General features: G+C 38.6%; 1 protein-coding gene across 1 annotated transcript in view; it reads left to right on the forward strand.

The window, feature by feature from the left end:
* The first annotated feature begins 15,584 nt into the window (after positions 1–15,584).
* Positions 15,585–22,993, forward strand: part of FAM81B (family with sequence similarity 81 member B) — a 94,441-nt gene continuing 87,032 nt past the window's right edge. Inside the window, 3 exon segments of the mRNA XM_069085443.1 lie at positions 15,585–15,605; positions 22,313–22,365; positions 22,367–22,430. Of these exon segments, the coding sequence (XP_068941544.1) occupies positions 15,585–15,605; positions 22,313–22,365; positions 22,367–22,430 (138 nt within the window).

Genomic DNA, 22,993 nt, shown 5'->3' on the forward strand with positions numbered 1-22,993 from the left:
TCTCTCTCTCTCTCTCTCTCTCTCTCTCTCTCTCTCTCTCTCTGTCTTTCTCTCTCTCTGTCTATCTCTCCCTCCCTCCCTCTCCCCCTACCTCTTCCTCTTTCTCTCCCTCTCTCCCTCCTTCCCTTTCTTCCTCCCTCTCTCCCTTACCCTCTCCTTCTCCTTCTCCCTCTTGTTCTCCCTCTCCCTCCCTGTCCCCCCCCTCTGTTAAGCTGAGTTATCTCACTCCCAATAGGAGAGCTCCTTCATTCTGTATTGTCTGGTATGTATATCTTCTCTTATTTCTCTTTTGCTATCAATTTGGATACATGAGCCTCCTTTTGTATTTGCTATTATGTGTTTATTGGAGAACTGGTATTTGGTGGGAAAGGAGTCAAGCCTTGTATGTAACCTTACAGTCCTCCTTCCACCACCACCCTCAACTCCCAAATAATGACAAAGTAATCACAAGTTAAATAGAACCTGATTGTATTCCCTGGACCAATAATATTTAAAGAAACAGAAAGATATAATTCTAGCCTGGTACACCCTCACTCTGAGGAGAGCAGATGGCCTCCAGTCCCAATTTCTTTTTCTTCCTTCTGGCAGAAATTAGTCTCCCTTGGAGAAGGGTGGGGAGAGAAGAGGCCAAAGATAACTATTCTGTCTCCATTCAAGTCCCACAATGACAGCCCTTAGCACACATGGAGGTTTATTTACATGTGGGGTCTCTTCCCTATCATAACATTTGCTTTTAAGGCTGCCTAGTCACATTGTTGAGACATTTTGAGTCTTCTCTAAACTAAAATCCTCAAATATCTCTCCCCCTCTCCCCCCCCCACCATCTTCACCTCCCGGCTTCCTTGAGGTCTCAAGTAAAGTCCTGCCTTTTGTAAGAAGTGTTCCCCAGGCCTCCTTACTCTTAGCACCTTCTCTCTGAGACTATGCCCAATTAACTCTGCAATCTATTATTTTTACATGGCTGTTTATTTGTTGTTTCCTCCATCAGACCTTGAGCTCACTGAGAGAAGGGACTGTCTTTTGTCTTTCTTTGGATCACCAGCACTTAGAACAGTTCCTGGCACATAATAAACACTTAATAAATACTTGTTAACTTGATGTGAAATGTTACTTACATCAATATGAAGTCATGAGTTTAATCTTCTGAACCCAGATGTATAACTTTAGATTTGACCCATCATCCTAATGTGACAAAACCTTTTTGGTTCTTCATTCTGTTATCCAGTTGTCTGCTATCTCTCCCAGCTTTGGATCATCAGTAAATTTGGTACATGAACTGTATGCGTTTTCATCAAAGTCATCAATTAAAAGTAGTGATGATCAGCCTAAAGCCAAAAGCAGATCCCTAGGATGCTCATTAGAGACCTCTTTCCAAGTTGACAATGAACCATTTATGACTTGTTTGGGGGTTTAAAAGGCTAACCAATTCCAAATCTAATCCACAATTTCTCTGTCTCATCCAAAGGATGAAACACTTTGTCAAATGTTTTGCTTCACCAAAAGGATTCTATGTCTATTGTCTTCTCTAAATCGGTAAATCTGCTTCCTCATCTTTAAAAATTCAGGAAAACTATAGACCCTACCTCATTGGGTTATACTGTATAATGCTGGCTATTATTGTCGATGTTATCATCATTGTCATCATTATAAAACTACCTTTCCCTTGTATATCTCTAGACAGCAGGGAAAGGACCAGTAAACAGGGGGAGATTGGAGATTAGAGAGAGTAGATGATTGACGGAGCATTCCTTGCTAAAATTTGAAAATATAGACTTTACCCCAAAATTAGTGAGATGAGGATCAGTTTTTATTTTACAGGAGTCTTTGGACGTTTGAAGGACTCTTACCCATTCCTGTTTGCCACAATTTCTTATTTTTTCAAATATCTTAATGTATACATTATACATGTGCATGTTCATGCACACCAAAAAATGAGTTATTGACAGATAGAAATTGAGATTTAGAGTGAAAAGTGCTATATCAGCCTAAAGCAGAACATTCCCCTCTGAAAGTGCTTCACTGCTTACTTTCCTACATATTAATAATAGATCAGGCAATAACATTCTACGTTACTGCTTTCTAATGGCGTCATAGATCTGGGCAAGTCAGAAACCCGAATCAGATTTCAGGATCTTAAACCACTTCATCTTTCTCTGTCAGCTAAAACCTGTGAAAGTGTTTAGGAATTATCAGATTTTTTTCAGCCTGTATATGCCAAGGAAATCTGTGGTTAGGAGGCCTTTATGATTTCTAACATCATTTCCCACTCTACTTAGGAATGGTAAACACTAGCTGAGTGGAAATGTGGTCATGTCTGTACAATTGAGGAGGTCTAGATCCTCTCTAAGTTTCTTTCTGGTGTTAAATCTTAAGGTACTATGAGCCTATGCCTCAACATCCACTCACATTTGAGGATGGATGAGGAGCCCTGAAAGAACTAACTATAAGTCAGATTTTTGCCTGATGGAAAAGTCTTAAATCTTTAATTGAGCCTTTTATTCAAATTAGAGCCTTTATTCAAGTACTTACGACCCTCTCTTCAGCTACGAAGCCACAATGGGTATCAGTTTTGGGTACCATTAATAATTTCCTTCCTGGTGAGGCCAAGAAATATTGAGCCTATCGTACTACCACTAGGCATATGCAAAATTACAGGCCATGTGATAATTGAGGGCAATTGAAACAGATGGGGTTTTCTTACTATTATTAAAATGACACAAATTGAACTGCAATTATATCCTGTGAAATTATTTCAGAGAATTTTCTTCATGACAGCAAATGTTCCCAAAAGTTCTTAAGAGCCTGATGGATCCAAATGGCTAAGGTTATGCAATCACTAGCTCTAGACATTAGAAGAAAAATAGGTCTGGGAAGAGAGGGAATTCATTTGCATACACAGAAACAGCATTGCAAGCAACTTAGAAATCTTGACTGCCCTTTTCTTATATTCTTGTGACCTGCTCATCAGAGAAGGTGGGGAGAGCTCTTAATAAAGGCTAATGTCTTTAAAAAAAACACCATTAGTTAATCAAATTAATTAGGGTCTTGTTGAGACTTTTATTTACTCTAATCACTTCTTTGCTAAAAGTCATTTGTCATTATCATCAGTCAATCAATTCTAACTTTTTTACTTCTTTTTTTAAAACTGATTTTATTTTTTAATTAAAATTTTCATTTACATCATTCATTTCCACAAGATTTTGAGTTACAAATTTTCTCCCTGTCTTTCCCCTACCCACCTCCCCAAAACATTGATCCCACTGTATATCCCCTCCCTGAATCTGCTCTCTCCTATATCCTCCCCCGTGTTCCTTTCACCTTTCTAGTAAAATGGATCTCTATACCCCAGTGCCTATATATCTTATTTCCCAGTTGCACATAAAAAATAATTTTATATATATATATATATATTTTTTTTTTATTTTAAAACTTTGAATTCCAGATTCTTTCCCTTCCTCCCTCATCACCCACCTTTACTGGAAAGATAGGCAATTCAATAAAGTTGCTCACGTGTAGCTACACAAAACATTTCCATAGAGAATTTACTGTGAAAGACTAACTATATTTCCACTCCATCCTAACATGTCCCCCACTTGTTCTACTCTCTACTTTGACCCTGTCCCTTTTCAAAAGTGTGTGCTTCTGACTTCCCTCCCCCCAGCCTGTGCTCCCCTCCATCATCCCCCCTGTTATCCCCTTCCCCCCTACTCTCCTGTAGGGTGAGATACTCTATTTAGTGTGTATATTATTCCCTCCCTAAGCCAAATTGAATGAGAGTAAGGTTGATCCATTCCCTTTTGCCTTTCTGTTCCCCTCCATTGTAACAGTTTTCCCTTACCTCTTCTATATGAGATAATTTACCCCATTCTCTCTCTCACCATCTCCTTTCATTATATTCCCCTCTCACCTCTCAATTTCACCTTTTAAGTATCTTCCCTTCCTATTCAATTGGTCCTGCGCTCTCTGTCTATGTATACCTGTACACATATATACACACACTCATATACCCTCTTATATAGACATACATATGTGTGTATACATATATATATATATATTCCCTTCAACTATTCTCATACTGAGAAAAGTTTCATAAGTTACAATTATCGTTTTTCCATGTAGGAATGTAAATAGTTCAACTTTGATAAGTTCCTTATGATTTCTTTCCCTGTTTACCCTCTTGTGCTTCTCTTGCTTCTTGTATCTGAATGTCAAATTTTCTGTTCAACTCTGGTTTTTTGATCAAGAATGCTTGAAAGTCCTCTATTTCATTGAATGACCATATTTTTCCCCTGAAACATACTTAGTTTTTCTGGGTAGGTGATTCTTGGTTTTAATCCCAGCTCCTTTGACCTCCAGAACATCATATTCCAAGCCCTTCAGTCCCTCAGTGTAGAAGCAGCCAGATCCTATGTTATCCTGATTGTGTTTCCACAATACATAAGTTGTTTCTTCTTGGCTACTTGGCTACTATTTTCTCCTTGACCTGGGAACTCCAAAACCTGGCTATAATATTCCTAAGAGTTTTCTTTTTAGAATCTTTTTCAGGAAGTTATCAGTGGATTCTTTCAACCTCTATTTTTCCCCCTGGTTCTAAAACATCAGGGCAATTTTCCTTGAGAATTTCTTGAAAGATGATTTCTAGGTTCTTTTTTTGATTATGGCTTTCAGGTAGTCCAATAATTTTTAAATTATCTCTCCTGGATCTGTTTTCCAGGTCAGTGGTTTTTCCAATGAGATATTTCACATTGCCTTCTAAATTTGTTTGGATATGTTTAATAGTATCTTGATTTCTCATAAAGTCACTAGCTTCCATTTGTTCCAATCTAATTCTGAAGGAATTATTCTCTTCAGTGAACTTTTGAAATTCTTTTTCCATCTGGCAAATTTGGCTTTTTAAGGCATTCTTCTCCACATTTGGCTTTTTGAGCCTCTTTTGCCATTTGAGTTAGTCTATTTTTAAGGTGTTATTTTCTTCAGTCAGGTTGTTGACTCTCTTTTCATGATTTTCTTGCATCGTTCTCATTTCTCTTCCTAATTTTTCCTCCACTTCTCTTATTTGATTTTCAAAATCCTTCTTAAGCTTGTCTATGGCCTGTAACCAGCTCGTATTTCTTTTGGAAGCTTTTGGTACAGGAGTTCTGACTGTGCCGTCTTCCTCTTGTTTCATGCTTTGGTCCTTTTTGTCCCCAAAATAGGAATCTAAAGTCATATTGCTGTGCTTGCTTTGATTCCTTTGTTTGCTCATGTTGCCACTCAATTACTTGACTTCTGAGCTTTTTGCCACAGTAGAACTCTACTTCCAGAGGGGAGAGCTTTGTCCCAAACTGCTGGGGTTTTCACAGCTGCCTGAGTTATTAGTTGACTGCCCTCTCTGAAACCTCCACAGGCTCTGGCACCTGCTCATGCACCCTAGGACCTCCACCCTAGACAGCAAACCAAATTCAAGCAGGTTAAAGCAAGAGTGATTACCCCTCAGCATGGTTGCTTGGTCCCCCTACAATCTGTAGGCCAGGAGCTCTGAAGTAGCCAGCCACTGCACCTCAGCCACTTCTCTCTCCAGGGGCAGAGGCCAGACTGCATTTTAGACTGTTCCCAAAGTCTACACTGACCTCTCACTTTTTCTTTGGCATTTATGGGTTGATAATTCTGGAAAAAACTGCCACAGCTGTTGGCAATTTACTCTCCCAAAGTCCTTCTAGCCATCCTGAAGCTAAAACCTCAGGCTCAGGCAGGTCTGGGCTTGGCTCCCAGCATGCTGTGATGAACCCTTCCTGTCCACTTGCCGGGCTGTCTTCAGTGGAAAATTTGTTTCTCTCTGTCATTTTGTGGGTTCTGTAGCCCTAAAGTTTGTTTAGAGTCATTTTTATAGGTATTTGAGATGGTTATGGGAGGGAGCACACAGAGTTTTCCTGCTTCTATGCCACCATCTTGGCTCTGTCCCCTAACTTTTTTTTTACTTTTTAAAAAATTGTTAGAATTCTGCTCAAGAACTGAGGTTTGGGGCTACATTATCACATATTAACACTTGTTCTTTAGGAGGTGGGCCCTTGATTAATTTGATGGATAGAGCAGATAAACACTCTAAACACTGAGTCAGGAAGATAGGGGTTCAAAGTCTGCTTCTGACACTTACTAGTTAGTTGTGTGACCATGGGTAAGTCTCTTAACCTTTCTGAATCTAAATGCTAAGATCATATTCTCACACATAATATAAGGATACTTATATCTGTACTGAAGAAAAAATTGACTCTCAGACGGGACAAGTGACTCGCACAGAATCACAAAATCAGGTAGGGTAAAAATCAGAACCCATGCTTCCTGACTTACCAGTAGGTAGTGCAGTGCATAGAGTGCTGGGCCTGGAATCAAGAAGGCCTGAGTTCTAAACCAGCCTCACTTACTAGTTGAGTGACCTTAGTCAAGTTACAATCATTGTCTGCCTCAGTTTCCTCCACTGTAAAATGAGAGTAGTAACAGCACCTACTTGTTTCGAGGTTCACACAAGATAATACTTGGAAAGGGCTTAGCACAGTGCCTGGCACATAATAACCATGTATGTGCTGTGTAAATGTTTATTCCTTTCTCTCTTGCTGACTTTTAGTCCCACATAAACTCCATTACATCTATTGTCTCAAATAAGAATTTTAAATCAATTAATAAGTGAACAACAAGCATTTATCAATCACCTATGGGCCAGATACCATGTGCTGGGGATGCAAAGACAAAAGTAGAACAGTCCTTGGTTCACATTCTGTGAGGGAAACAACATGTATATAAATATATATATATACAAATATATATAAAATACATGCAAAATGAAAGTTGTTTTAAGAGGGAGGGCACCAGCAGCTGATGGGAGCAAGAAAGGCTTCATGTGGCACCTAATCTGAGTCTTGAAAGAAACCAGGGATTCCAAGAGGCAGAGCTGAGAGGGGAGCACTCTCCAAACATGAAGGACAGCCATTGAAAAGGCAGAGGAATGCAGATCAGAGCATACTATTTGCTCTCTTTTTTTTATTACTTTCTTATGGTTCCTCCCATTGGTTCTAATTCTTCTTTAGAGCATGACTAATGTGGAAATATGTTTAATATGAATGCATACGTAGAGCCTATATCAGATTGAGAGGGAGGGGGAGAAAATTTGGAACTCAAAATCTTATGGAAGTGAATGTTGAAAACTAAAAAAAAATTAATAATTAAAAAAAAGAAAAGGTGCAGAGACAGGAAATGAAGCATTGTTTGAGAGGAATAGTAGTTTTGGTGGAAAGTCATGGTTAGGCACCCTACCGTGGAAGTCAAATCAGAACACAAGATCCAAAGTACATTTCCCATCCCCATTCTCATCTACCATTTCTTTCCTTGAATCAATCCCAAAGAATCGGTCTCAGAAGTCTTTTTAGGCAGAAGTTAACTGCTAATCCAAGATCATATCGATGAAACTAATTTTAGTATAATGGTCCAGGCCTGGCTTATTACTTCAGGTTTGAGACTGAAACAAAATGAGTCACTCATAGTCCATCTTAGAGATGAGAGTGGTGACAGCCCTGATGTAAGAACACATTTGGAATATAACATTTTATTATGGGCATCACATTTTAGGAATAACATTGACAAATTAGAAACTATCCAAAGGAAGTTGCTAGAATGGTGAGGGGATTCAGAAATATGTCACTTTGAAATATGTTAAAGAACCTGGGGGTGTTTAGCCTGAAGAAGATCATACGAGTTAACGTTGATAAGGTGCTTTACCAATCTTTAAAGTGCTATATAAATGGTGATGGTGATGATGGTGATGGTGGTGATGATAAGACTCAAGAAGAATAAGAAACTTTCTTCAAGTAACTGGAAGACCAGCATGCGAAAAACTTGGCCTCAAAGGATAGAAAAAAGACAATAAATGGAGGCAGCAGAGAGGCAGATTTTGGTTCAACAGAAGAAGGAACTTCCTAATAATTAGGGCTCTCTAAAAGTGGAATGGGCTGCTTGTGAAAGTTGTGATACCCCTTCACTAGAGATCTTCAAATGAAGGATGGATGGCTCTTTGTCAAGACTTCTATTGAGGGAATTTACATTCAATTATATGTGCTCTACACCTATTTATGGAAGGAAGGAAAAAAGGAAGTAAAGGTGGAATGAAGGAAGAGAGGGAGGAAGGAAGAAAGGAAAGTTTTAAAGGCTCCTTCCAACTTCCAATTCCATGTCTATGATTTCGTAGTGTCATGAAAGTTTACCACCTGAGAAACAAAGGCAGAACTTGTGATCTTAGATATTTACAAATAGCCTGGCTGTCTGAGCTTTTCTACCTTCTATGTATATATTTCCTAGTTCCACAGAATGTTAACCCTGTACCTCATAGATCACTTAGTTTAAGGTGAGGAAATTGAAACTCAAAGAGGTCATTTGACCAAAGTCATAAACTGGATCATTTAATTAATATCTAATATGTAATCTATGAGTTACTAATAGAAACAGCACTAGAACCCATTTGTCCTGAATCTTCATGGACTTAAATGTTTTCTTAAAAATTCCAAAAGATTCTAACCATGTAGAAGAAAAGGTCAATTTTATTGCTGCTAATGTCCCTCTGTTGGGGGAGGGGAGTAAATGAAATACAATACTGCATTCCATCCTAGAGATAAGACAGTAGGAAATGTCACATGACTGTTTGGATCTATGTGTCTGTCTAGGTCCAAAAATACACTCATCGATTTGGGGACTAAAATCTATTTATATGCTTTTTAAGATGATATTTCCATTCACCTTGAAGTGTTGGTCTTGATGTAAGAACTGAGGTTTGGGATCATTGTTTTTATGATATACCAAAAATAAGAAGCTCAAGATCTTCAAAGGGAAAATTTGGATTGATCCCCAAGAGCTAGGCTCTCCTTGGGCACTGAGATCCTCAGCAACTGAAGCAGGGGTTCATTCAGTCACCAAATGAACATTTTATTAAGCACCAAGAGAGGCAGCATATAGCAGAAGTTAAAAAAGAACACTGGCTTTATAGTCAAAGGTCTTGGGTTTGAATTCTGGTTTTTCCAGTTTCTATCCTGTGACCTTAGGTGAGTTATATAACCTCTCTGAGCTTCAAGGTAATTTTTTTTCCATAAAAGTTTGCACTAGATCAGGGGGTTTTAACCATTTTTGTGTCTTTCGAAGTCTAATGAAGTCAATGATCCCCTTCTCAATATAGTATTTTAAAATACATAAAATTAAAAAAATAAGTTTACATATGAAACCAATTAAATTGAAATATAGTCCCAAAATGAGTGTCAACATTGACCCCTAACTAGCAACCTTTCTAATGCCCCTAAGCTAAATAAAAATTCTAAAAAAAAATTCTGAAATTGGGGAAACTATATGGCATAGTGTGTCTAAGAGGGGAGAGAGAATACACAAAAGCTCATCACAAATAATGAGTAATAAGTAAATTTAGTTAACCTAGCCAAATAAAAAAAAAGTAATGAGATAAATTCTATGAATTATTTAACAGGGGTGGAGAACCTGTGGCCTTGAGTCACATGTGGCCTTCTAGGTCCTTGGGTGCAGCCTTTTGACTGAGTCCATGTTTTTCAGAACAAATACTTTTATTAAGGGAATTTGTTCTGTGAAGTTTGGATTCAGTCAACAGGCCACACTTGAGGACTAGTCAGGCCACAGGTTTCTCACCCCTGGATTAAAATGTTCTAATTCTATTGGAATACACGAGAATGAATGAGTTCTTCTGATGGAGTGAGAAAAGAATTCAGTTCAAACCTAGAGAGAGAGAGATACCAATTTCATTCAAGGGAAAATTCTATCTCTGAAGTCTCTAGGGAAGCAAGGCAGAAATCAGGGACATGTAGAGTTGGCTTCCCCTACATGTTTCCAACTTCCAAGGTCTTTCTTTCTCCCCTAGTCCTTCCTAAGGAATGTCTAGAAACACATGTGCCCCTCTTGAAGTGTTTCTCTTCCCAAAAGCTCTTGCATCAACTCTGCTCCTTAAGCACTGTCAGCATTCTCTCCACCAATTAGGAGTTACATTTCACAATCTCAGAAGCACACAGAATATCCCAGGATTTGGTGAAAACCAATTTACACAAATATATAAGGCACAGAAAGCAGAGTCAAAAAGGTATAGTTGTAGGAACCAGTATAACAGAGCTCCCCTCCCCTCCTCTAAATAGATCTAGAAAATGCAACAGACCGAATCCTGACAGAGAAATGCAGAAAAAGTCAGAGTCAATCACTTGTATAGCCTAGCTTGGCATAGGGAAATAGACATCAAGGTATGTGGACACTACAGTAGAGACGGGGTGTATCCAAGAGTGCACATTCCAGAACCCAGAGAGAAACTGCGCACCTGGCAAAAGGAGACCCCAGACCCATACGGAAGCATTGCAACAAGGAGAGATGCAAACTAGCAGCTTATTGTATACTACCCAGTTTTAGGTCACAAAGCCAGGACTAGCTCCATATGGTGGGGGAAGGGGGAAAAGGGAAAGGGGAAAGGGGAAGAGGGTGTTGGCATTCCCAGATAGTGAGGCCTTGGGCTATAAACTGAGAAGAGAAAAAGTTCCAAAGCCATCAACAACAGCATCAGCAGCCATGTGGCCCTTCCTCAAGTACAGAGCAGTGTCTCATTTCCCAAATCTAATCCAGACTTCAGAGAAATAACCAGGGCAGAAATCCCAAACCAAAGGGGAGCCTCCAATTCTGTCACTGAATCAACAATAACCAAGCTTTCCAGCTGGCTAATAGGGATTGAATCCAGCAGCAATCTATTCTTGCTAAGATTTATACCCAGGTCATAAACATGGAGAGCTCAGACCAAAGAGGCAGTGATCAGATTGCCCTGGATCAGAACACTCTAGGAGCACAAAAAATTTGCAGATCCCCATTCTGTTCCTGAGATTCTAGAATAGCACAATACTCAAAGAAAGCAATAGCACTAGCCCAGACCTTCTCCCCAGAAGTGACACAAAAACCAACCCTAATATCAATTTCAAAGTCAGGAAGTGGGCTGGAAGATTGAGCGAGCAAACAAACAAACAAAAAACCCTCCCCCATTAAAAGCTATTATGGTTGACAGGGAAACTCAAGACAAGAACCCAGAAGAGAATGACCTATTCTACAAGCAATCTACAAGTAAAAGCAAAACATCTACAAGCAATGCCTCAAATAAAACATAAACTGAGCCAAAATTCACCTAGAATTCTTTCAAGAGATGAAGTTAGAGGTTTCTCGGTTTTTGAAGAGTTAAAATGTTTTTATAGATGAAATGAGAGTGCTTAAGGAAAGAATGGAAAAGAAATGAGAGTTATAAAAGAAAGAATTGGAAAGGGAATTAGTAGTTTGTTACAAGCGTACAAAACTCCATCCAAGCAACAAACTTTCTGAAAATTAGAATAGACTGAATAGAAAGTAATGACTCCATGAGACAACAAGAAATGTTTTTGAGTAATATTTTTCCCAATTACATCTGAAAATAATTTTAATGTCCATGTTTTAAGATTTTGAGTTCCAAATTCTCTTTCTCCCTTCCTCCATCCCTTGCCTTTTCCCTGAGACAGTAAGCAAGTAAGGTCAGGTGCATCCATAGTTCTCCTGAGCCCCCAGAAGGGGAAAGAAGTTTTAAAAGTAAGAGCCAAGACCCAAGGGTCATACTCCCTCTGCAGAACCAGCAAGAGAACAGTGATGATGATTCTAAAATGTGGCAGATGGAACAATAAAAATAAAAATAGATATGAATGTCCTTAATAAATTCAAACAGAAAAATAGTTTGTGGGAGGGAGTTTCGATACTGGGGGTTCTGAGAGTGTGGGGAATTTTTTCTGCATAACTACTGAGGATACCTCATTTTGTAGCTACTCTGAGAAACCCATACTGCCAGACCTAAGGCAGCCTAGAAGTGGGGGAGGGTTTTAGAGTGAGGGAGAGTAGTTGTGTCAGATATAAACCCACAATTGACTCATGGGTGGGGACAGGGAAGGTGTCTTCACACTCTCCTGTTTATTGACCACATTCCCTTTGTGTCAAGCCTCTACCCCTCCATTTCTCCAGAGGCAAAATGATTTGCCTACAGCCATACAGTCAGTATAAGTCAAGCTCAGGACTTGGACCTGGTCTCCCTGATTTCAAGGTCATCCCTCTATTCACTATGCAACACTGTCTTTCCTGCTGTTTAGAAATGCATAATAAATTGTTAGCCCAGCCTCTCTCTATAAAAACCAGTCCTTTTATGTTGGCCAGAATATTCAACAATGACCCAAAATTTTGTTCCTATTAGATGTATATAATAAAGGTCAAAATGTAAAACAAGGCAGTACTATCTGCTTCACTTAAGCCTTTTGTGCTTGCTCCTAGATTTATGGAATAAATGAAGGATTGAAGGTCCCCTCTTCACCTCAGTTCCATACAGCCTCTCTGTAAAGTGGAGTCCGCACAATAAGATTGAAGGGCTATAGACTGACCAACTGACAATTCCTCTGACAGGAATTCAAAGGAATTTCCTAACCCCAAGTCAGGCAGTTGTTTAGAGAATGGAGATTTCCAAATGGCAGCTGTGGAACAGATGGTCAAAGCATAGGCTTGATCTTTGCCTGGGACTTTGGCTGGTTTCCTTACTGTGTGCTGGCTGACAGCCTTAGGTAATAGAAATCAATCAATCAATCAACAAGCAGTTATTAAGTGGTCATTCTGTGTCAAGCATAGTCCTAAGCACTAGAGAAAAAAAAAGAAAAGCAAAAAGCAGCCCCTGCTCTCAAGGAGCTTTCATTTTAGTGAGGGAGACAGAATGTATATAAATAGGCACATACCTGATCCATAGAGTGAATGGAAGGTAATCTTTGAGGGAAAGTTATTGGAAGGCCTCCTGAAGAAAGAATTTATGCTGTATCTTTAAGGAAGCCAGGGATTCTAGGAGGAAGATTATTTACTGGATGTTGGCAGCTAGTACAAAGATGTAAAGGAAAGACATAAAGATCTAGGAATCATCAGCTTATGACGAGATTTCCAAGTGAGGTAGCATAGAGAGGAAAGAAATGAGGGCCCAGGGAAGAACCTTGTGTAGGCATAACATGGTTCAAGATCCAACCAAAGACAGAGTGGTCAGACAGGTAAGATGAGAACCAGGAGATGGCAATGTCACCAAAGCCTCCAGAGCAGAGACTATCCAGGAGGAGATGATCAACAGAACAAAATGCAGCTGGGGGATCAAGAAGGATGAGGATTGAGAAAAGGCCTTTAGACTTAGTAATTAAGAGATCATTGGTAATTTTCAAGAGAGAAGTTCACTTGAATAATGAAATCAAAAGCCAGATTGGAGCAAAAAGAGAAGTGGAGTGTGGCTGGCTCTTCAAAGAGTTTAACTGAGAAGGGGAAAAGAGAGACGGGATTATGTCTCAGGGGAATGATGGGATCGAGTGAGGGTCTTTTAAGGATGGAGGAGACATGGGCTCAATTATAGGCAAGTAGGGAAGGAGCGCAGTCAGGGAGGGACTGAACATTAGAGAGAGTACAGATGATAGTGAGGGCAATCCTCTGGAGAAAAAGGGAAGAGAAGGGGCTAAGGGTCAGACACTGTGCTATATGCTTTACAGATATTATCCCATTCAATCTTTCCCCCAGAGAGACACAAGAAGAAGGGTCATCTCTTCATCAGAAATTGAAGTAAAGAAGGAAATTTGGGGGGAAGGGTATCATCAGAGCAATGTAACATGTGGAAAGGGGAGATGAAATATGAAACAAATATGAATATGAAATATTCATTTCAAATATTTTGAATATTTGAACATTCAAATATGCATTCAAAATATGAAACAAAGTTCTCAGCAAAGAGGGTCAGAGGAGAGGTATCACTGGAGGCTTGAAGAGAGAAGAGGTTTAATCTGAGGTGAATCTACTAGGGAGGAATAGGAGGCTTACCTCTCTGAAGTAAGTAGCACTATATTACTAGGGAGAAGCTTATTTTTTGTTGTTATTGTTTTTTTTCCTTTTTTTTTTTTGGAGGGCAATTGAGGTTAAGCGACTTGCCCAAAGTCACATGGCTAGTAAGTGTGTCAAGTGTCTGAAGCCAGATTTGAACTCAGGCCCTCCTGACTCCAGGGCCGGTGCTCTATTCACTGTGCCACCTAGCCACTCCTAGGGAGAAGGTTATTAACTGCTGCACTTTAGCAGACGGGAGCAAAGAGAGCAACAGATGGCCCTGTAGAGATAAAGATTGGTTCAGTGAGCACAAAACCAGCAGAGAAGCCCAAGATGATACACCACAGAGATACTCAAGCGGAGAGCCACTGAGAGTAGGACAATGTTATCCTGAGGACATCAGTGACTGGACAACGTCAGAAGTGTGAGTTGGCCTGGCCATTTGTGCATCTTGGCCCCTGTATCCCTACATTGTGTGCTAGCCAAATGTGTGCTCTTCAATGCTTAGCATAGTGCCAGAAACATAGTAAATATTTAATAAATGTGCCTTAACTCTACTCCACGCTGATGTCCTGACCTGACACATTCTTTATATGTGCTCTCTCCATGCACATCTCTGTATTTATGTTCTTCCCCAGTGGTGACATAATAACATATGGAAAACTATTCTTATGGTGGGGAGTGTTTCTTGTCACTTAACTTACTATTCACTTTGATTAAATAGCCTTTGCTTTGAATTTCTATGTCCTCTGGCTGTGAAAACCTATCAGTCATGAGTTATGGTTTTGAGTATATGCTGATCCACAAGGTACCCCAAACCTGAAATCTGCATGGAAGGGGTCCCATGGTTGCTACAGGTTTTGGGGATGGGCCAGTGACCACATCTTGTAAAATAACTACACAATGAAGTTGTTTCAATGTTTACAAAACCTGTGGTTTCAGAATCCTTATGTATTTGTTTACATATTGTGACCCAGAGGAGAATGTAAGCTCCTTCAGGGCAAAGACTATTCTGTTTTTGTCTTGTATTCCCAGTGCCTAGCACAGTGGCTCACATGTAACTAAATACTTCCTGAACAGCCAAGTAAAGTGGCAAGTACAAAAATTTTTATCCACATTTTACAGATGAGGAAATTGAAGCTCGGAGGTATTAAGGGACTTGCCCATGGTCACACCACTAAATAGTGTCAAGACCAGCATTTGAACACGACTCCTGCTTCCAAGAACAATGTTTTTGTTAGCACAACACACTACTTCTTCTCCAGCATGTGTTTTTGTGTGTTGTTTATTTTTGTAAGATTTAGGATACTACTTTTCCACGTGTAAACCATTTTTCATGTTTAAGAAAGTCTGTGTCTTAAGTTGAATGACAATGTTCCCCATGTTTCTTTTTTTCCCCTGAAAGTTTACATTAAATAAATAAAGTTTACTGAAATTTATAATATTGATCACTTCAATTAGTTCAGTTTATTCAGCTGCTGTGCCTACTTATTACCAGAAGCCAGGAGGTGGGCTGGGAGTTGTGAGCAGAAAGCAGGAGCCAAGGGAATGAAATATGAATTCACCATAGCAGTTTGTTTATAATTAGGAGCCCAGATAGGAGCTGTTTGTTAGGAGGTATAGTGAGGTTTGATAGTAGAGTATCAGAAACCAAAAAGTAAGGGCTAGAAGGAGGAAGAATGGCCAAGGATAAACAGAAGGTAAGGAATTCATAAAAAATTACTAATTAGAACCTAAGGGAAGGCTGGATAACAAGGATTTTGAGAAAAGAGACACTTGTTCATTCTGTGGCTTTGGGAGAGATACTGGTAATAATTAGGAAACAAGGGAAAAGAGGTGGCATTGAAAGATGAGAATTATTATCACAGTAGTGGGAAATGAATACTGGTCTGCGCATGTGTAGGTCAAACTTGTGATAGAGGAAGAGAAAGAGAAAGAGAGGGAGAGACAGAGACAGAGACAGAGAAACCATGAGGGTTAGCATTTTTTATTGATGAAGTGGGCAGAAGTCAATATGGAGTTATCTGATGAAAACCAGGAAGTTCTTTCTTGCCCCACAAAATGCTTCCTCCAGAGTGTTGCTATTTATTTTAATTTATTTGGATTAGGACATTATCCCTGTTTGGATTAAAATGCCCATGGAAAAGGTAACATACTTCCTAATGAGGCCTTTTTTATGACTAACTGAGATTACTGTACCCAGAGAATGGGTAAGATGATAAATGGGTTTTGATAAGAGAAAAGAGACCTTTCTAATTGCTCTAGTGGAGGGCAGGAGACAGCAGGGAACAGAAAAACACCAAAGACAAACTAGCCTGAGCTTCTTACAAAATTAGAATACCTTCTCCCTACCAAAGTTCGAACAAATGGTTTTAGAACTATTCTAAAGGTCAAGTATTCCTTTTTTCCATCCTCGCCTTTCCTGAATTTCTGCTCATCCTTCAGAACATAAATCAAGTGCTACTTCTCTATGAAGCCTGTGAGGATTTCCCTAGTTATTCTGGTCTGAAGTACACTTGTGATCTTTTTATGTTATAGTTACTCGTGTTTCTGTCTTATCTCCCTACTTGATTATAAGTACCATGAGGTCAGGGATAATATTTTTTCCATATCATAATCATCATCATCATTGGCATCCATTCCTAATTGTCATATTTGAAAATCACTTTACATAGCTTTTGTGTAAACCTTCTACACATAGATTCTTAATGAATGTTTATTGAATGGATGACTAGACAGGTGAATAAATAGTAGGGAATGGTGAAAAACAGTATGATGAATTGAAGGACTGGAGCTCAGTTCCCAATTCCATCAACTGACCTGTAAATCATTAGCCTGAGCCTCAGTTTCCTCATCTATAAAGTGGGAATAATAATCATAGTACCTAACTTACATGGCTATTGTGATGAGCAAGTGAGATAGTGAATCTAAATTGTTTTGTAAACCTTTAAGTAACAAGTAAATGTCAGTTATTATTATTTCCTATGGAAGATGCCTAATTAAATCACTGTCAGATTTCTCTTTTTCCCCAGATCCAACCAAGTTAGACAAAAAAAGATCCATAGATTTGTATTGTAACAGCCAGCATGAGTATAGCACTTTTAAATTTACAAAGTAATTTTTATAAACATATGAAGTTGCACAATATCAGCTGAAAATAATGCTATATGTAATTTATAGTACCTAAATAATATACAGATTGGTATTAACTGACAAATAAAAATGTAAAAAGTGTCAATAACCTTTTATGCTCCAAAAAATAGCAAATAGGGGCAGATAGGTGGCACAGTGAATAGAGCACGGGCTCTGGAGTCAGCAGGACCTGAGTTCAAATATGACCTCAGACATTTAACACTTACTAGCCGAGTGACTTTGGGCAAGTCACTTAACCCCAATTGCCCTGTCTTCCCCCCTCCAAAAAGAAAAAAGAAAGAAAGAAAAAATATCAAATAACTGTACAAAGAGCATGAAGTAAAATCAAAACATTTGCTCATATCTGTAGCTTCAGCAACACGATGAAGCAATTAATAGAGTTAAGATGGACAATCTGCACGAAAACATGTTCGCAATAGTAGCAGGTTGAAAATAGGAGGAAAATTTGTCCAAATGAAACTACCCCGAATAAAAATTGAAAATAAAACTAGAAAAAGCAAGTATTTCCTGGAATCAAAACTGTAAATATTATAGTGGACTACCATAAATTTTTTAAGTCAGAAATATGAAAACAAACATGGAAAACGCATTCAGAAGAAGCTGCATGAATAGCCTACTCAAAGAAAGGAGAAAAAATTAAATTATCTGAGGAGGAAAACAAAGGAAGATAAGACAAATATAAAACAAGACAAAAATTAAAATAGGAATTAAAATGTCAGTAAATAAACATGTATAAAACAAAGTTACAAGGGTAAATGAAACAAAATTTCTTCCTACAAGCATAAATAAAAGTTGGCATAGGAAGCAGCTCAAAACAATCCCATCAAAAAGAATCTCAAAACAGAAAAAAGTAAAACGAGCTTACCAAAAAGAAAATTAGAAAGTACTTATCCCAGGAACAAGAGAAAAAAACAGCTCCAAGAATGGGGTACCCAAGTACAACACAAAGTGCACCCCCTAAGTGTAACATGAAGCAATCAGTTTATAGAAATACACATTTATCTAGACCCAATGAAAAGGTCTGGTTTGGTTGGGGTCAAGGTGATAGAAAAGCTTTCACTGACACTTGGCCTCAGCTGCTGCAACATCAGTGTCTTTTTTTCTTTTCCTAATCTATTTGTTTAATCTATCTGTTTGTTGGTTTGATAGTTTTTAACATTCATTTTTAAAATTTTGAGTTCCAAATTCTCTCTCTCCCTCCAGTCTTTCTCCCACCCAATGAGAAGACAAGCAATATGATGTCCATTATGAATGTGAAGTCATGCAAAACATATTTCCATATTAGCCATCACAACATTAGTTTCTCAGATCTTACCTTGCACAAGGTTTATTCTCCTATCAATGTGTTTTTGTCTATGGCAGGGTTTTCTTTTAACTCCCTGAATTTATTTTTCAAAATATTTTGGACATCTCTAAAGGTCAGACTCATTTTCTTTTTTCACCAAGCTTTTGGAGAGACTAGAGATGAGTTGTAAACACAGTCCAAGGAGCTATGACTATGGCTGGGAGACTAGAGGCTCTGAAAGTTGGTATGGGCAACCACACTATGTATGCCAAGAGTGCCTACAGAAATAATGGAAGAGAAGGAGTAAAGGAAGTATTGGTGTCTAGTGGGGATCAGACCCATGATCTAAACATAAGTGGTACATGTTCTGGATGACAGACAAACCAAAGAGCATCATTAGAAGCAACTATAAAAGGGATTGAGCAAGTAAAGGCCCAAAATAAGGGCAGATTTACTGAATACACAGATAGTCAACTTATCACCAAAGGTATGAATGAATGGATTGGCAACTGGAAAGAAAATGACTGAAAAACATGTTGTCCACAAAGAACTGCTCACTAAGCTGCATAATATGACTCAAGACAAAAATGTTGATTGGAAGTATGTGCCTGCTCATTCAAAAGTTGAAGGCAACCTTGAAGCTCAAAGATTAGCCAATCAATACTCTGCAGATAGTGAAATTTAAAGTGTCACTGTCTTTAATCCTGCAATATAATATCCAAATAAGTCTCTTTACCCTTTCTCCTTCCTTGTGTTTTACCTGTCTTCCATGGCTATCTTTGGTCATTTTCTTCATATGCTTTCTCAGTTTTCTATATGGCATTTTAATTTTTCTTCAAAAAATAAACAAAACACTACATGTGATACTATAAACTTACTATAAATAAGTAGAAACTGTTCACATTTACTAATAAGAAGATAAAGGCAGATATCCCCATCTCTCTCAGATCCAACTGAACTCTTGACTTGCTCAAGTCTTGACCCAAACCACCTAGAAACCAATCCAGACTGTTTGACTACTCATATGACTTTGGGGTAATGGGAGTCACCAACTTTTCTTTCAGGTAAAATGGACTGTGAAACAAACCTTGCTATCTCCCCTGACACTGCTTTCTAAGGACTTCCTGGCTTTACTATTTGCCCTGCTCATATGCCCTCATCTGACATTCTGAAAATCTAAAGATGCCTGTCTGGACCAATCGGCCCCTCTGGTGCATTCTTATGACTTTTAGGACTTAGAACTTTTAAAAAGTCTTTTCATTTACCCAGCAACTGAACTCTCTAATAATATGTTGTCTTCCCCCATCCCCAAAGTGTAAAATTGACCATAGACTATCTTTCTGCAGTTGTTATCCATCCCCAATACTGAGCATAGCATTTGGAATTTTGTAGAAATAGGATTTCAGTAAATATTTTTTCATTATTTCATAATGTCTGGTTTGTGACTCCCCTGACCCTTCTGATAAGTTCCATTTTTACTTTATGAAACAAACACCACCTCTTTTTCCATTTAAGAAATATCTTAATGATTTGACAAAGGTAGAAAAAATCAGCAACGAGGAGGGACTTTGGGAAGAGGTCCAAAACGTGTTCAGTGATATTCTGATCAATAATGATGTTGAATATTTACATTTTAAATTCATTTTTTTCTTTTTTGTGAAATATGCTTTTTTTTACTTTTATTATTCTGGATATTGGTTGCTTATTTACATTTCTTATAGATTCTGAATATCAAAGTCAAATAATTAAGTTCTTTTTAAAAAAAATATATTTTGAAATTTTTATTTCAATATAATTTGTTTCCTTTGTGTTCTATACATTTCATTTTGTTCATTTGAAAACATTATTCTGAGGAGTCCATAGGCTTTAACGGGCTGCCAAAGAGGTTCATGGCATGGGAAAAGGTTAGAAATCCTGCTTTAGGAGTGTATTGTCAATTGACCCATTTTCTTTATCTCTCTTGGGAATATAAAGGGGCTATTTCTCCTCTCACCCATCAACTCCCTCTGAGAGGAACCACAGCTGCCTCTCAAAGAACCAAAGGGACTTTACCAATCTATTACTCTGCATGGGCTGTTCAGGGAGGACTAGCACATCTTGGGTAAGGGCTTGCCAAGCCCTTTCCAGGGCTGCTCATCTACCTTTGGTGTCCACCTGGTGCTCCACTCTCATCTGTGGTTCCAAGAAACGGTAGCATGTGAAGCAGCCGTATCTTTTGTAAAAACATCTTGGCAGATGGGCCAAACGAGGTAGAGGCCAACCAATGAGCCTCAAATCCAACAGTGAGTTAAAGGAATGTCTACCCCAAGTACATGAAGACTTCCCCTGGCAAAATGGGCAGATAAAAATAATTTGTTCCTACCACCATGAAGGCGACTGAAGCAGATGCTGTGGAACACTTAAAGCTTGGTCAAATATAGAAGACATTAAAATCATCCACTGCCGCCAGGGCCGTTGCCAGTTGTCTTTGTCTTGCCACTGGACTTCTGTGACTCTGGAAGATAGAGTGGGTACAACTCTACCTCACTTAAATCCAATTCACAAATAAGTCAAGACATTACCCTATGACACCACTGGCCCTCTTTGAAAATGAAGGGCGAACACCAACCCCGACTGCCATCATTAAATTCAGGAGTCAGGATTTGTGGCCACCAACTTTCCCTAATTTTTATATCAAATGACTGGATTTACAATAGAAGTGAATGTATTTCAGTAACAGTAATAATGCATGAGCAAATACTCAGCACCACATCCAGAAATAACTGGCCATGTAACCTTGAGCAAGTTACTTAACCCCGATTGCTTAAAAAAAATAAAAATAAAAATAAATAATGCATGAGCAAGTTACTTTTTACTAGAGGTCTAGGAAGGGAATAGGCTTCTCCTATGTGATCCTTTCCATTCCTAAAAGGAAGAAGAGACAGAAAGTGGATAGTTCTGGTAGATAATAGAGGACTGCTCCCTAACTAAGGAGGGAGGAGAAGGAAAAGACTAGATGTGGATGTCATTTACCAGCCCACTCCAAAATTGCCTTCTTTTAATAAGAGATAGAATGGGTTGTTCCTCAGTTTCCAGCTGCCATCCACAAGAGTCCCAATGTGCAAAAGATGAAGAGAAAGAAGAACCCCATTCCAGGGCAAAGCCCCCTAATGTGCCCATTCAGTCCATGATTTCACAAGGCTTAGGAAGATGAATTCTTTTTCTCCCTTAACCCCAGCATTCCCAATATCATGTTCAAACTTTACTGTTTCATGTGACCTCTTAAGTAAAAATTCATTCAGGTGTCCTAAGAATTTTCAGCATCAGTCTCAATGGCAATTCTCACAGACTTACAAACTTGAGGCTGCACATTTTCATTTCATCATTCACAAGGGATTTGTAGGAAAAACAATGAAAGATTCTAGCATTTTACAGATTCCATTTCTTTAATGAGCAAGAGCCAAACCTTTGACATCACAGAGCTCTGATGCAGTCACAATGTCCAGTGTTTCCCTTGAACACCAGAAACTTGCATGATTAAGATGCAATATCCACTGAAAGTCCAAAGAACTCTCTACGCCATTTGTTTGCTTTAATGCACATATGAATCATGAGTTCAGGTATCTGCCTCATTTTTTTTCTTTCATTCATATTTCTTAGCAGAGACATGAAATAATTAAAGCCTAAAGAGTCCTCATAATTGGGACAAAATGCAATGACAAATCATCCATAATTCTTTTCATGTCTCTTTGACCTTAAAAGATGACACTGTCCTAAAGAATGTTCCCAGGAAGTGGCACAAGGAATCACCTGTGAATGATGAGCAATTTATTATATTCTAGTTATCAGTAGATAATGGGGGGAAAATTAGTAGATAATGGGGGGAGCTGCTTTTTACCAGAATATCTTTGCATAACTCTTAGAAACAGAACTCCAAAAAGAAAAATAAGAATAATCTCCCTTGCTTATTTAGTTCTTTATCTGATTCAGCATTCCGGTAACCTAGAGACTGAAGTAAACAAAAGTACCTCTGAGACAGCCAACTAGGAGCCCTGTAGAATTGATGGCTCCCTATCCAATGCTGCCGGTGACACACACAAAAAAGCAAGTATTACAGAATCTTGATATTTGGGGGTAGAACATCTAGTTTTAAGGTCTTTAATAATGCTAATGTTGTCGAGAGGGGTCCAAAACATGCTGACAAAGGACTTAAAGCCCCAAGTTTAAGTCTTTTATCCCACATAAGACACGGGTGGCTATGTAGGGAAAAGGCAGGTTTTTTAAATGAGTTTTTATTGATGTCTTTCTTTTTTTAACATCAGCAAAATTTTCAATAGCATCCCTCCCTCTACTCTTTTCAGAGAGTGATCTAATGTAACAAAGAGTATTTTGAAGGACAAAAAAGGAAGAGAAAAATCATAACTGATCAAAATATCAAAAAAAAAGTCTGAAAAAATGGACCACACTCATGGACCTCCTGCCTCTGCAAAGGGTTGGGTTGGGGTTGCTTCTGATACCTAACATAATTTGGTTATCAGAATAGTTAGCTAGGTATCAGGATCAGATAGGACTAATAAGTTCTGACAAGGAACTTCTGATAGCTCTTCTTTTGAGCCATGCCTATTTTTTTGCAGATTTGCAACGTTCATTTTTATTAGCTTGTATGTGTGA

The sequence above is a fragment of the Petaurus breviceps genome, unplaced genomic scaffold (assembly GCF_028583685.1).
Source record: "Petaurus breviceps papuanus isolate PSGF00001 unplaced genomic scaffold, PetGlider_PUasm1.0 175, whole genome shotgun sequence".
Lineage (NCBI taxonomy): Eukaryota > Metazoa > Chordata > Mammalia > Diprotodontia > Petauridae > Petaurus > Petaurus breviceps.